The following is a 16903-nucleotide window of genomic DNA, read 5'->3' as shown; positions in this document are numbered from 1 at the left end:
ACCATGGGATAGTCTGCCTTCTCCACAGATATCCTTCCACTGTGGTTACAACTCAGGCAGGGCTATCTACATTGTTGGGGCATCCATGACTCCCTAAAGTTGGCGAGCTCCACAGTTCATGGGAGCAGAACATGTGCATGTGGGAACTGTACGACAGTCCCTTGAGAACCGTTCAGCAATATTACCTATGAGTAATTTTTTTTTCTCCTTTTTCATCTTTGTGAAGTAGACAAGCCTTGGGAAGTACTTATATCCATGTTTTCCCCTCCTTTTTATTCTCTTTATAAAGTGATTGGAATAGCTAGCAGTTCCTGCAACCATCTCAAGCACAGTTTTTAATGAGATTTTTGCTTCCTTGTTGGCCTCTTCCAACAAAAATTTAATAGCACTGTATATAATCACACATACTTCATACTGAAGCACTTTCGTGCTCCTATGGTGGATGAAGACTGTAGTACCACGCTACACACTAAAGAGACAGCAACTAGGATACTAAGTGTAAAGGTGAAGGTCAACTGAGGCACTCTAGAAATATGGAAAACAGCCTGTTGCCCTCATCCATAGTTTGCAGTATATCATGTGAAGAAAGGGCAAGCCGAGTTTCGCTTGACTGATGCTTTCTAGATCTGGCTGATTTGTGGATTTTTGCTTATATGTATACATATGATGTGTTACAACAGTGAAAGAAACCTGTGACCACTGGAGACAGTGCCATAAGTTCCTCCAAAAATTTGTTACACAACACAAACACACGCACATCACACAAACAAATGTAAATCCACCTGATGATGGAGGTTTAAACCTTCTAAACATGTCAGGGAGATAGCAACTCCCACTGACTAAGGTATTTTATCAAGAAGTCAACACATCACACCTGTTGTTAAGGCATGGGGGTCAAACTTGCAGCGAGTGCTCTCATTTGCATTCTATGCATTAATCTTTGTCACTACCACTGTCTGTCACTTACCTTCCACGAAACCAAACCAGCAAGATCAAGTATATTCGGAAGCGTAGCTCAGGGATCTCAGGTAAAGCCAGATACATCTGATCTACAAAGGCTGGACACACCGGAGGTACCACAATCATTTTACAGTCATAATAATGGCTGCAGCCCAGAACAGAAAGGCAGACAGCTGAAGACTGTTGAGCATCGGCAACACATGGTTTAGATGCGATCAAAGTTTTCACACCAACATCCTTATATACAACACTCTTGGCTGAATTGTCATGTTCAAATCTTTTAACGAAATCCTCCATAACCCTCATAAGGAACAACTGTCATAGTTGCTGTTGTGGTGACAATTTATAGTCCACAGGTGGCTTGTGACTGTTCCGTGTATGTCGTCATTATGCCATGCTGCCAGAGACTGGATCTGTATCTGCACTGAAACCATTATTTTAAGAATGTAAACAATTAAGCACATTTCTGTTTGTATCAACAGCTCGCTTCCTTGTAATACTAAGATTACAGCCGCTGTTCCGGTTGGAGTTGTTCTTCCAGATTCTAATTTCTAATGTATCTTTAATAACAGAAGCTCCATATATAAAAGTGTGGGATGAGATTTTAGTTTCATCAAACATTATTCTGAGTTTATTTGCGAGACTGTGTTCATAGTCTTATGGCTCTTCTTCCCAGTATGCTATCTATTTTCCTACATGTAACAAAATAGAAGAAACAATCACACTAGATAGATCATCAAGTGACTGTTCAACATTTCTGTTTCTTAAAGGACACTTACTTTTCTGAAGATTCTAGCTGTTTGTGGAGAGCAAATAACTTATGCATCTACACATAACCAACAAGAGCACGTTGTCATCATCTGCTCTCAAATACAACCAACTAGGCACATAATAAAATCTATATAAATGTCAGCATGAAATTAAACTGCAGGTTTTGAAGTTACAAGGTATGATGGGTCCATAAGTGGCACTACTAATAAATCATCCTGCAAAAGTTGCTACTCAAATAAACCATGTTACAAACTGTCTCTGCTACAGATAAATCGGGCAACACCAGCTCTTATGGAAACCCAATGCTCTGCTACAAAATTCTAACATGAGTGTCTAGGTCTCATAAATAAATAAACAAGTAAAGAACTTAAGACCAAAGCATTAATGAACATAGATGAGATACTAGCAAACAGTCATTTCCATCATGAAGCAAGTTATAAGTAAACCCATAATTTGTAAAAAGTACCATGCTGATATTGATACTGAAAAATAGGATGTATCATGTATTGCTTCACTGATCATTCAGCCACAAATTTATATATTAGATGCTACCCAAAATTTCCTGAAATCTAACACTAAATGCAATCATACACTCCTGGAAATTGAAATAAGAACACCGTGAATTCATTGTCCCAGGAAGGGGAAACTTTATTGACACATTCCTGGGGTCAGATACATCACATGATCACACTGACAGAACCACAGGCACATAGACACAGGCAACAGAGCTTGCACAATGTCGGCACTAGTACAGTGTATATCCACCTTTCGCAGCAATGCAGGCTGCTATTCGCCCATGGAGACGATCGTAGAGATGCTGGATGTAGTCCTGTGGAACGGCTTGCCATGCCATTTCCACCTGGCGCCTCAGTTGGACCAGCGTTTGTGCTGGACGTGCAGACCGCGTGAGACGACGCTTCATCCAGTCCCAAACATGCTCAATGGGGGACAGATCCGGAGATCTTGCTGGCCAGGGTAGTTGACTTACACCTTCTAGAGCACGTTGGGTGGCACGGGATACATGCGGACGTGCATTGTCCTGTTGGAACAGCAAGTTCCCTTGCCGGTCTAGGAATGGTAGAACGATGGGTTCGATGACGGTTTGGATGTACCGTGCACTATTCAGTGTCCCCTCGACGATCACCAGTGGTGTACGGCCAGTGTGGGAGATCGCTCCCCACACCATGATGCCGGGTGGTGGCCCTGTGTGCCTCGGTCGTATGCAGTCCTGATTGTGGCGCTCACCTGCACGGCGCCAAACACGCATACGATCATCATTGGCACCAAGGCAGAAGCGACTCTCATCGCTGAAGACGACACGTCTCCATTCGTCCCTCCATTCACGCCTGTCGCGACACCACTGGAGGCGGGCTGCATGATGTTGGGGCGTGAGCGGAAGACGGCCTAACAGTGTGCGGGACCGTAGCCCAGCTTCATGGAGACAGTTGTGAATGGTCCTCGCTGATACCCCAGGAGCAACAGTGTCCCTAATTTGCTGGGAAGTGGCGGTGCGGTCCCCTACGGCACTGCGTAGGATCCTACGGTCTTGGCGTGCATCCGTGCGTCGCTGCGGTCCGGTCCCAGGTCGACGGGCACGTGCACCTTCCGCCGACCACTGGCAACAACATCGATGTACTCTGGAGACCTCACGCCCCACGTGTTGAGCAATTCGGCGGTACGTCCACCCGGCCTCCCGCATGCCCACTATACGCCCTCGCTCAAAGTCCGTCAACTGCACATACGGTTCACGTCCACGCTGTCGCAGCATGCTACCAGTGTTAAAGACTGCGATGGAGCTCTGTATGCCACGGCAAACTGGCTGACACTGATGGCGGCGGTGCACAAATGCTGCGCAGCTAGCGCCATTCGATGGCCAACACCGCGGTTCCTGGTGTGTCCGCTGTGCCGTGCGTGTGATCATTGCTTGTGCAGCCCTCTCGCAGTGTCCGGAGCAAGTATGGTGGGTCTGACACACTGGTGTCAATGTGTTCTTTTTTCCATTTCCAGGAGTGTATCATACAAGATTTTTATTCACCACCATCACTTTCAAAGTGGGGCGAGTCTTATTGCACTTCGGTACCATCTCACATGACATCATTACAACATGTACGTGCTTTATCGAGGACAACAGAGACCGCGTATAGACTTCTGTGATCGTTTGATACGCTAAGCTACAGTAGCCATTTTTGCAGATGAATTAAAGGAGCAGATCATTACGTCCTCAACTGGTATACTCCCTGCAATTTTGGAAGCTACTGATGTGTTTATTTCCTTTGAAAGTGTGAACCTGCAAACTTCTGGGAAAAAAGCTCACAATAGGCTTTGTAAATGGTGAATGCAAAAATTGCCACCAAATAGCAGGGTGAAAGAAGAGTCCATGTTACACTCAACACATGTAGGAAATTGCCTCCAGAAATGATTCAGATGTTAAAATTAACGCCAAAGTACATTCTCCATGCTGTCAACCAGTTACATATATCATGTCCATAAAATGTAAAGTTTTGTTAACATTACTCATCACAATCCTAAAAGCTTAGGGCAAGAATAACTGAGAATAGAACTGTTCAATCCAGTATTCATCATTATTTGGTAACTGCAATGGAGGTACTAAGTCCTTATGAAAATTTTAAAATGTATCAAGTATCAAATGAGTAATGCTAATACAGCTTTGCACTTTAATTATATAGAGAACCATTTGCAAATATAGTCAGCTCCATACAGTCACTTCAAATTGGTGGTTGAGAAAAGGCTCTTTGATCACCTATTTTCAGCAAACCCGACGCACATATCATGTGCACAAAAACTAAGTAAGAAGTTAAATTTAACATTAGATGTGACTAATGACTTTTCAGAGGTCTCGCAGCAAGTAAGTCAGACCAGCAACACTCTTTCCCTAGTGAAAAAGTGTGTAAGATTCAATAATTCTTACTAATAAACTAACAGTACAGGGACAACTTCACACACACAGACACAGTTCTTCAATATTTGTAACTGGTTGACAATATGGAGGATAGCATTGGCATTACATGTATCAGTCTTTAATTTAGACAACTGAAACATTTCTGAAGGTAATTCCCTACTAGAATAGAGTTTAACGCGAACTCAGTATCACGCTGCAACTCTGAGACAATTTCTGCATTAAAAAAATTTTGTACCCCATAGTTTCGAACGTAGGACCTCTGCAACTGCATAATTTTGTTTAACTGACAGAGCCAAGGTTCTGATGATAGCTTTCACTCGCAATTTACTATTTACAAAATAAATTGTGAGCTCGTTTTTCCCCAAAAGTTTGCAGGTTCACATTTTCAAAGAAAGTAAACATATCAATAGCTTCCAAAATTGCAGTGGATATACCAATTGAGGATATAATGAGTTGCTACTTTAATTTATCTGCAAAAATGGTTACCACAGTTTAGTGTCTCCAATTATCACAAAAATTGACACATGATCTCTGTCATCTTCAATAGAGTGTGTACACGTCATAATGATGTCCCATGTGACTCTGCCAGTGCGCAATAAGACTCACTCTTCAAAGTAGTCCCTTTGCGGATGAGGAAGCATTGTCATGCTGTTATCTGCTAAAAACTGCTGCATGATGAAAGCTATATGTGGTCTCACATTGTCATGGTGAAAGACTCAGTCATTCTTCCGCCACTTCACTGGACGTTTCTGTCTCACATCTTCCCTTAGCCACCTAGCACATCACAACAGAATTCTCCACTAATTGTCTGACCACGAGATAGGTACTCACTGTGGGTAATCCCACCAGTGTCGAAGAACCAGATCAATAGGGATTTGATGATGTTCTGAACTTGCCAGGCTTTCTTTGGCTGAGATAAAGATGGGCTCTTCCACGGGGCTATTTAGTTTCAGTGTCATTTCCATAAATTCAACTTCCATCACCTGTAATTGCCTTAGAAGGAAAATCTGACTTAGTTTGAAGCAGTTCTTTCAGTTCCCTGCACACATTCATGCAATGGTCTTTCTGATCATCACTCATCAGATGTGGCACGAACTTTGCAGCAATCTTTGTCATGTTCGATTTTTCTGACAAAATCCGCTGATATATGCCATATGATAACCCCACAATGTTACACATATCGTGGATGGTATGCCTACAATCTTTCACAATTGCAATCCAAACATCACTGACATTTTCTGGTGAAATGCCAGTAGATGATCATCCTGACTGTTCATGTTCATGTTCATCATCCTCATCATCGTCATCATCCTCATAGGTCCGGAAATTTTAAAAATGTTTAAACCGGTCATAGGTTTGAGTCTGGCACAAAGCATCATTACTGAATGCTTGGACTAACATTTTGCGCATTTCTGTGGCTGTTTTATCAAGTTTAAAACAGAACTTGATGCAGCAATCTCCCAGGTTGGTCATTGCAAAATTGCAAACACAAGCAAATGTCACAATGGAAAACTGCCCTCCAACAATGAACATGTGCACTTACATTGAAGCCACTAGGCACACTGATGTGAAAAACATGTATACACTGCTCCAAGTGGCTTTTGAATGTACCACCGTTTGTACGCATGGTAATACAACTTTGGGGAACTTTTGGGTAGCACCTCATACTAAACATCACTGCGTAATTTCAAATAAGAATGAATGAAAATATTAAAGGTACACATAGATGTAACATCAAAACAACACAAAACCTTGATTCCATCCTTAATATCATCCAGAGATACTACAAAAGCACTGGAACCGTCAGTTCCTTTGGATTGTACTGCTAACTGTAAGCTATTTAGAGCAATACGGGCATCTCCATCACAAATTTCTGCTAGCCAGGTAACAGTAGCTTCATCAATGAAAAACCTAAAAAGAAAATGGAAAGTAAATTAGGACACCGAACTATTGTATCAAGCATCTTTCTACCAGTTGCCATTCCATGTCATTAATTTCCTATATTAGTACCAAATTATATTCCTACACACCTTGGTTGATGTTTATTGTTTGCTACACTAAAAACATGGTTAGTTTTCACAATCACTCCCTGTAAGCTTTTTAATGCCCTTTGGAGAATAGCAATTATGTGTTTTGTTTCATGTTTTTCAAGAACAATTACCCTACACCGACTCAACAATGCTGAATTGAGGCTGAATGAAGGATTCTCCGTAGTGGCACCAATTAAAGTTATCGCCCCACTTTCCACATGAGGCAAGAAGATATCCTAAAACATATGACAAAATGCATAGCATTTGTATCATATAATAAAACTGCACAGTATTATGATTTTTAAATATGTTAATCATAAATTATTAAAAAATTACAACTTAGGACACAAAATTATAACTTTTGCACCTGTTGCAATTTATTAAAACGGTGTATTTCATCCATAAACAACACTGTACGTCTTTTAAAAGATGTTAACTCATTTTTTGCAACTTTGACAACTTCTTTTACTTCATTGACACCAGACATTGTAGCAGATAATTTTACAAATCTTGTTGATTGATTCTTCTTACATTGCTGGGCTATGATATGGGCGAGTGTGGTCTGTAAGTGAAAAAGAAAATGAACATGCAGAAACATTCCACTAAGATAAAATTACATTTTTTTTTCATATATAGGGACACGCATTTTTATGTGAAGTTACAGAGTTATCATAAGTATAGTTAATGCTTTTCTGTTTTGTTTGCTGTGTTTTTATGAAGCAACAACTTTGTGAGTGAAAAATTGCTTAATCACACCTTACTAAAGATTACAGGAACCAACCACAGTAAATCACAGTGTCCAATCCAGACAATCACAATGTGCAGCTGTTAGTACCCATGAATTAACAATCTTGATTGATTGCTTTATGGCAAATTAATGTGGATGAGCTCTCACCCACATGCACTACAGACAGCATGGTAAGTCAAATGTCTGCAACCCTTTTGACTGCAAGTATTACTGGTTACACAGACAGGCTGACCACTAAGTCATGATACTTGACTGTTGACTTCACAACTCTATTAGCACGATCTACATTAACACTGACAATGTTCATCTCGGGCTTTGAGTTTCAGAAGCACTTGGGTCTGCTGAGGTTTGCCTGTTCATGTGTCTCCCAAAACATTTTGGGACCTGATAAGCTAGTGCACTGATTATGTTTGTCAGAGGCCCTATTATCACTTGTTTGTTTCTGTGAAACTAGTATTCCACCATGGGTGAAAGAAGATTGGTAGTAGTGGACTGTGGGACAAGCCTAACTACTTCAGTGTCCACAGCTAGTAACACGGATTTTGAGTCATGGTTAATAAGAGACACATTAGAAAAACAACTGCTTCCACTGATCTTTACTTGGGGACAATAAACTGCAGAGCACCAGGATCTGGGACTGGTTCATGGAGTTGGAAGATGAGTTTGATGAAATGGAATGTATTGGGATTATCAGAAGTGAGATCAACAGAATTAAAATAGTGCTATTTGCTTTACTACAAAAGAAACAAAAAGATTAAAAACAATGTTACCATGAAGGTGTGTAGGAAGGTGGCACAACAGTGATGAGTAGGGATCCAGGTGGCAGGGGATTGTCGAGGGGTGGTGAAAGAAGTGGTCTTTATCCTTGATGTGAGAGGCTAGGCTATTGGTTGAAAGTCTTGGGTGACAAGGGTGGAGATTCTTCCTGTGAGAGCAGAGCTACAATGGGGTGTCCACAATTGTTGGGCTTAAGGATTTTGGAAAGTGAGCAGAAAATGGGTCTGCAGGAGGGTCATTGGCTAAGGAAGAAGATGGATTCAGGGGGAACTCTGGGATTGCCTTAAGGATGTGAGGGGAGATTGGAGGTTTTATTGGACTTCTGGGAGGGGGTCACAGTGGCAGAGCTTGTAGATGGAGGGGTCAGACAGTTCGCAGAACCTTCTGTCAGGTAGTCACCGATTTATTATGACAGTGGTCGAGCCTTTATCTGCATGGATGATGATTAAGTCTTGTATTCCTACCCACACACCTGCTGCCTTCCACTGAGCACCAGCTACCCCTTCTCAAGCCCTCTTCCCATTTCACACCTCTTTCTTTCGACACCATGCCTCACCCCAGTCCATCTGTCAAACTGAAATCCCAGCACCGTGTGTTCAGTGTGTGTGTGTGTGTGTGTGTGTGTGTGTGTGTGTGTGTGTGTGTGTGTGTGTGTTTTCTACTTCTACATTATTTACATTATGCCTGGACATTCCTGAAAAAGAGACCACTTGCATGAATGAAATTATAAACTGGAGGGATAATCATAAATTCCCACTTTGTCTAGGCTTCATAGATGTTGACAAAACATGCAGGAAAATATGTACACACAGCCCCTGAGGAATGATTCATTATTATCAACTGACCACTTACAGTGGAATATGTTTAGTCATTAAATATACAACTGATAACATGAGCATTTTTACAGAAAATTTCCTAAAACTTAGTGCCACCTTTTTATCAACATTTCAGAATACTAATATCAACAATTTGCTAATTATAAGACAGAATTTCTGGTCAGTACGCACCTCCAAAAGGCAAAATTGTAGTCCTGTTGATATACAAATAAAAAAGTAAATGGACACACTATCTAGCTTTCGGAACAAACAGTTGCTTCATCTTTAAAGGTGAACATTTTAGGTTAGGATTTACCGTGACTGTTACTGACATTAAACAAAACAACAAGTTTACTGTTACCAGTCACCATTTTATTTATTTATTTGTTTAACGGTAAACACAAAATAAGTAAAATAGAGTACCTCCAGTGGTCACAGGTTCATTTTGCTGTCTTAACATATCACATGTATACTGTCATATTTGAAACAAATATGGCATCTGGAATCTGCTGCGGGCAAGGTTCGTATAGCAGAAGAGAAGACATAATCACAAAGTACAAAGAATATACACCGTAACAACATTATTACAGAATAATTACTTAAAGGATTTGGAGGTGTTTGTTTTGAGGTGTCGAATACATGTTTGCGTACTTCAGGTGGCATATAAATCCGATTTTGACAAGTCAAAACAGCTTAAACTTCATACTTGTTAATAACAATCAGGTGAAATGTTACAGACTTTAAGTACAATAGTCATATTGGCTACAGCAGTAAAATTATACATAAATGACAATATTTGATTGGGATTAATAGAACAACTCCCATGAAAACATAAAATTCACAGTTGAACACCAAACAGATGACAGTATAAATTTCCTAGACCTCACCATTAGAATAAAGAATAACAGACATCAGTTTGAAATTTATCGGAAGCCTACCACAACACATACCACAATCCACAACTCTGTCACGCCGCAGCACACAAAATGGCAACACTCCAGTACATGATCATTAGAGCTATCCAACTACCACTCTCTGAAGACAAATGTGATCAAGAAATTGAAATAATAAAACAAACAGCTATTGAAAATGGTTATAACAACTCGATAGCAGACACCCAAAAACACTCAATAATGGCAAAGCAATCACAACACTAAAAACAAAAAGGAAATAACATATTCCATAAAATCCCCTTTCTAGGTAACATTTCATATCAGATTGCCAATGTCTTCAAACGAAAAGGCATAAGCATATCTTTTACAGCACACAACAAGTTTGGACGGAAGTTACCCCACAACATCAGCACACGAAACCCACTTCATCACACAGGTGTGTACAAAATTGAATATTTGGACTGTGGACTGTGACTGCTTCTACATAGAGCAGACAGGCAGAACATTTGAGATTAGATTCAAGGAACACATGGCAGCACTAAAAAAACAAAAAATACCACACATCAGCAATAACCACCCACCTGCATGAAACAAAACACCATGTTAACAAAACAAGTATTAGCATCCTACACATCCTACCAAAAGGCAGAAAACTAGACATTCTTGAAACACTTCAAATATACAAACACTAAACAAAACAACCTGAATCCATCTTAAATGACAAAAATGACAATATTTACAATAGTATCATCTCTGTTTTTCAGCAACTGCCAACATCATTAAAAATGCGGGCGCACGCCCACGCCCACCCACACCCACACGCGCACCCACACGTGCACCCGCACGCGCGCGCGCGCGCGCACAGCTGCCAAGAGTACAAGAGATTGACCTCATTTAAAGATAATTTTTCACACCAACAGCTTGTACCCCTTGTCAGTTTGAAACTATGTACATTAACTACAGGCACAAATTGTACATCTATCTGCATATTTTAAAGCATTACCCAATGTATTACCCCAACCTTTAGGCACCTAATATATGTAACATGTAATCTTAAGACCCCTTGCCATGTAAAGTTTGCTCTCATACAATCACTCTTTCCACCCCCCCCCCCCCTTTCTGCCTCCAGCCTCTCACATCTGAAGCACACATACACACATATTCGATACCTCAAAACAAACACCTCCAAATCCTTTAAATCATTATTCTGTAATAATGTTGTTACAATGTATATTCTTTGTACTTTGCGATTACGTCTTCTCTTCTGCTATACGAACCTTGCACCCAGCAGATTCCAGATGCCATATTTGTGTACAAATATGGCAGTATACATGTGATGAGTTACGACAGCAAAATGAACCTGTGGCCACCGGAGGTACTCTATTTTACTTTTTTATGTTTACTATTGATATAAGTTTAATTTTTTGTCAGAAGAAACCCAAAACAAAGTTTTGAAATAGTGTCTCATTTCTCCACTAGACAGTGCCACAAGTTCCTCCAAAAAATTATAACACAACACACACACATATGTTTTGTATTTAGTTCTGTTGAAGGTAATGACTTAATAGGTAAAAGAAGGAATAACAGAAGGGGAAAAACTATGAGTGCCTTTGGTAAGCTAAACAGGGTTTTGAAAAATAAGCATCTGAGAGAGCAGACTACACTCTGACCAAAGTACAAATGAAATGGAAGTCAGCAGTACATGTAGCCAAGTGACTGAAAGATGAACCAAGGAAGATCTCTGCTGCATTGCAAGAGACCAAGATGACCTAATGAAAGGATGGTAAATGATGTTGGAAAACAAACATGAGCAATATTGTAATGCACAGAAGTTTATTATGCATGGAAAAGTCTAGAGGTGGTTTATCCCAGCAGTTAATGTTAAATGGCTGATGATGATTATGGTATATAATTGTTAATAATGGCAACATGGGCATTGTCTGGAGTTTTGTTGACAATTGCTCAGACAAAATAGTCAGTATTTTCAATGAAACATTAGTTTCTATACAAAACAAATAGTTACTGCAACTACCAAACAAACCAAACAACACCACAAGCAATCAAAGAGGGTAAAAGCCAATTACCAACTATTAACTGTTCCATATTGGACAAACTGACAAAAGTGAGGTTTGATTAATGCATGCACTTGTTCCTTGCTTACATGTAATCAGATATACTGCTGACAATGTCACAAAATATTTGAAAGTTCTGCATGAGCAACATAAAATCCGCAAAACCGATCATTCTTGAAAATCTAAACTTAATAGGAATAAAATTGCAGAACTGAATTTTGTGCTAAATGAAAGGAAACATAGTGATTGCACAGCAATTGTTATGTATCTTTAAGAATGTTTGTCTTAAAGAAGGCCAATCTTCTGTTTCATGCTTATCTTTCTTATTAAGTTTTCTTTTTTAAAATAATTTATTGGAATATTTTATAATGCACACCATCAACTGAAAAATCCTTTAATGCAATCTCTAGAACAGAGCTACAGATACCCTTTGGAAGTAGATAGCCTTTGTGGTTAATGTTACCAACTGAATACCTGAACCTTTAAGATAGAGTTCTTTCAGTTTGGAACATGGGCCAATAATAAACTGAAATACAGACAGCTGAGTAATCTTGTGAGCACACCACCAGATTCTGACCCTGGAGGTCCCGGGTTCAATCCCATAGGGTGTTCGGAAATTCCCATTACAAACTTCTAAGATTTGTAGAAGGGTAGAGGGGAGTGAGTAAATAATACTTTGAATACGAACTCATGTCTGGAAACCTACTACTTTCGTTCTCTGACAGTTTTAATTCAGATGTTTAGCTCATCCACTTCTGCTTGGGAAACTGAATTAGGCATGATGCAATACAATTGTCAGGTACAATTCGAAAGAACACATACCAAAACATCTATCTATCAATTAAGCACAGTTGATTGTATTAACACTTAAACATGACATGTTTACATAATTCCAAATCAAAAAAACTCCCAGTACACTGTACGTACAGAACAATAGTGATGCATTACAACAGTGGTGCAATGTTGTTACAGAAATGTACATACGAAGCATATTCTGGTACACACTGTCCATCCCACCTAGTATCTCTTCAATTTTTAGCGCATCAGCCAGAACACAAGCCAACAGATCTTCCTCTGCCTCTGTAAGAGCCTCGTAAATTAAACAACACTACAAAAAGTAGTACACATCAGTATGTCTACCCTATTGCATACCAGGACAAGCAACTGTTGAGACTTCTCTCTTTCCCTCATCAAAGGTGGACGTGTTACACAAATGAGTTCAGACCATCACGGAATGGAAACGGTGCGTTTCCAGACATGGGTTTCTGTTCAAAATATTTTGTACTCACTTCCCTCTACAAGTCCTACAAGTATGTACTACACATTTTTTTCAGTTGATGGACTTTTACTAAAATATGTCTTATTTTATTAACCATTAATAAATTATCTTATCGGGTAATGTCAGGAGTGACATATTAATAACATACTGAGAGGCAATCACATAAGGTGGTACTGTTCAAATCAATATCAATACCAGTCCATGACTGGGGTACGAAAGAGGGGAGGGGGATTTGTGTGATATGTCATGTATGACCCATGGAAATATTTCAATTCTGAAATAATTAGGCTTTTATTTACATATGGATCTACCAGCCATAGCATTACCTCTGACATGCTTGGTAACTATTGCAACCATGGATCACGGGAAGTACAAACTAAATATTATTATTGTATTGGCAATTTTTATGATGACAAATCAAACTGTTGAAGACAGAACACTCCGTATGTCTCAACATACCAACACATTAAATGAAAAGGACAGATCGGGCTACAACTTACTTTGCCACAGCCAGGAGGCCCCCAGAGTATCATACTGGGAATATCCTTCTTCTCAAGCAATGTTCGCAGTATCATGTTTGAACCCAAAACATGCTCTTGGCCAACAAATTCGGATATGTCCACTGGTCTCATCTGTTCTGCCAATGGAACAGAACTTGACATGATGTCCTCAAATACAGAGCATGCTTCATCCTGTAATAAAGCACAGTAAAATCAGATTATGCACTCACACTATTATGTTGATAACTTAAAAGAACACACGAGTAAGGTACTCCGTACAACACTTCAGACTTGTTATGTGTCTATGAAACACACAAAGTTAGTACAAACATAGATCCAAGTAATAAATAAAATGGAAAATGATTCAGTTCATTAGCAAACTGGGGTATAATCATGGGCTCAAAACTTTTAAACTCACTCGGGGGGACGTCTCTCCACCATGCCTCCTCCTCAAGTTTGATAGATCTGTCTAATCCTTGGTTGTGAATGAACTGCCTGTGTTACCCATTATGCTTATTTTAGCTTAACTTCGGTGAAGTGATACATATTAAAAATAGCTCAGTTGTTATGATAAACCTAGTCTGCTAATTTCCTGGCTACTGGCTACCATAGCTCAGTTGTAGGATAGGTTTAATTGGAAACCAGTTGAAAGTGCCAAAGATATAGCAATTCATATTACAACGCATTAATGTAATCCGTTAGAGCGACGGTAAATTAAAAATGATATACCTCAGATTTTTTTCACACCATCTCTCTTGTTTTAATGTTAGTAACATAGCTCTTCTGTTCTTGTCTGCTATGATGTATGGACGTATATTTGTTCTGCGTCCAACAGCTAAAAGTTGGATAGCTTGTAAAGTAAAGAATTTTATTTCTACAAACTTCAAGTACACATGTTCCCCTCTACGTGCATCACGAAACACTGCAGCAAATCTTCGGATGCACGGGAATAATCCAGCAGAAGGCGACCCCTCCGTCATCGGCACTGTCATATTACTAGAGAGAAGAGGTATTTACATTAATAGGAAGAGAACTTTCAAGGCTAATCATTTCGAATTCACGTTGCAGAAGTTTGAAAGCATGGCGTTTGTGAGGGGATAAATTTACCGCCGGCCGCGGTGGTCTAGCGGTTCTAGGTGCTCAGTCCGGAGCCGCGCGACTGCTACGGTCGCAGGTTCGAATCCTGCCTCGGGCATGGATGTGTGTGATGTCCTTAGGTTAGTTAGGTTTAAGTAGTTCTAAGTTCTAGGGGACTGATGACCATAGATGTTAAGTCCCATAGTGCTCAGAGCCATTTTTTTTTTTTATAAATTTACCAATCGATAGGCACTATTGGGTAAAATACTGTCACTATACCTTTCTTTCTCGCCAAATTAATTATATTTTTATACAATGGCACCTGCTTCATGGAGGGTGCCATAGAGAGAAAGTATCAGGTTTTTTTAAAATGTTATATACTTGCATTTTTTGTAATCTTTAGTAGTATTAATTGTCGTACCTGTTTGCGTTTCATGATTGGAATATTGCCATCATAACGGTGGAGAGGCAAATACACGGTATGCATAAATCCGACAGGATTAACTGGAGAATTAATATCGAGAAGACCGAAAAGAACTATGTGAAGGTAGGAAAATTTACGAGATATTGGTTGCATGACTGCGCTTAGTAGCGCCTCTTATTGCAGCTTTTCCAACTTATATGCCGATTTCACGCATTATTTTCAAAAAAAGTAGATATTTATATTAAGAATTGATGTTGAGAATTGTATGCGACTGTGCGTCCACTTAGGTCAAACTAACAATAACCCTGTTTACATGGTGCTCCCAAAACCGAATAACTTAAGCCGATTTCCCAATACCGCTTTTAGGATGTCATAACTACGTTTACAAGCGTCATATCACCCGAAGACGAAAACAATTTCAAAAGCGTTTTTGCTGTCGTGTTTTTTTTGTTAATGTCTAAAGCAAATTTGCTAGCGCAGTTAAATATGGCGCCTGGAAAACTTCAGTCTAATATTTCTATTATTTTTTTTTAAATATCCTTCACTGTCCAAAAGCCACTCTGTCCATATTAGATGAAAATTTTTAACAAGACGAAATCTGATGGGCGAAGCATGATTCAAAATTGGTTGCGTTTACATGGGATCGAAAATCGATTGCGGACTTGGAAAACCGTCAACTTTGAAGCGTATTCCCAGTATCGATTTTGAAGTGTTTACATGACTACTCGGAAGCGGTATTGGGAAATCGGTTTACAAAATCCGGTTTTGGAAGCCTCATGTAAACGGGGTGCATGTAAACACCCGCTTCTAGACGCCGGTTTTCCAATTCGGCAATCCATTTTCGATCCCTTGTAAACTAAACCAGTTTTGAAACTTGCTTATGTTGTCAAGTTACGCCCTGTTTTCAGAATATGCGGTTAATATGGGATTATTGTGCAGAAATATTACACTGAGCATGAAGCTCTCTACCCGTGATATTAAAGTGAATAGGAAATAACGATCGCATTGACTGAAGCAGAAACTGGATTAGCTGTTTTCCAGGCGCCATATTTAACTCTGCTACCGAATCCGCTGCGGTTAGGCCGGTATTACACTATCAAATTTCTTTGTCCAATATCTTTGTCAAAGATATTTGATAGTGTAATAGGGACTTTGTCAAATGTCGTCCAATATTTGATCAAATCTAGGGCCTCGCTGTATATTTGATCAAAGAAACAGCTTGTCTTCTGTTCACTGCAATGTGACGTGTTACCACATGGAGCGCTAGCATCGCTGCAGCGTACTGTCGTCTGTAGTGTTTTTATAACCATTGCCGGTAAATACAATTGATGTGTGCCGACAACTACAAAATTAAGAGAGATGTCTGAAGCTGATGAGGCGCTTTACAACGTGAGGCACCCTGAATACAAAAATAGATTAAGAAGAATGGAGACCTAACCTGATCTAACCTAACCTAACATAACCCTCTCCTGTAGCAAGGAATGGGAGTGTTATAGTGAGCCTGAATTCTGAAGATGTAGCAGTTCTTAAGTGAATATTGTGCTTTGTGATATGAGGATACACTTGATTGAGCACATACAGAAATGTATGCTCGTCCATTCTTAAGTAATTGATGTACGACTTGACGTCTTCCACTG

At 39.7% G+C, this 16903-nt stretch overlaps 1 protein-coding gene across 1 annotated transcript in view; it reads right to left on the bottom strand.

Annotated features, from left to right (window-relative positions):
- The window catches only part of LOC126190636 (ATPase WRNIP1-like), a 91111-nt gene that overhangs the window by 41296 nt on the left and 32912 nt on the right, over positions 1–16903 (bottom strand). The window contains exons 2-5 of the mRNA XM_049931055.1: positions 13766–13957; positions 7049–7243; positions 6682–6917; positions 6403–6562 (exon numbers count right to left, since the gene is read on the bottom strand). Coding sequence (XP_049787012.1) covers positions 6403–6562; positions 6682–6917; positions 7049–7243; positions 13766–13957 — 783 coding nt within the window. The remainder of the gene's footprint in view (positions 1–6402; positions 6563–6681; positions 6918–7048; positions 7244–13765; positions 13958–16903) is intronic.

The sequence above is a fragment of the Schistocerca cancellata genome, chromosome 6, assembly GCF_023864275.1.
Source record: "Schistocerca cancellata isolate TAMUIC-IGC-003103 chromosome 6, iqSchCanc2.1, whole genome shotgun sequence".
Classification (NCBI taxonomy): Eukaryota; Metazoa; Arthropoda; class Insecta; order Orthoptera; family Acrididae; genus Schistocerca; species Schistocerca cancellata.
This window is presented reverse-complemented; position numbering and strand designations above follow the sequence as displayed.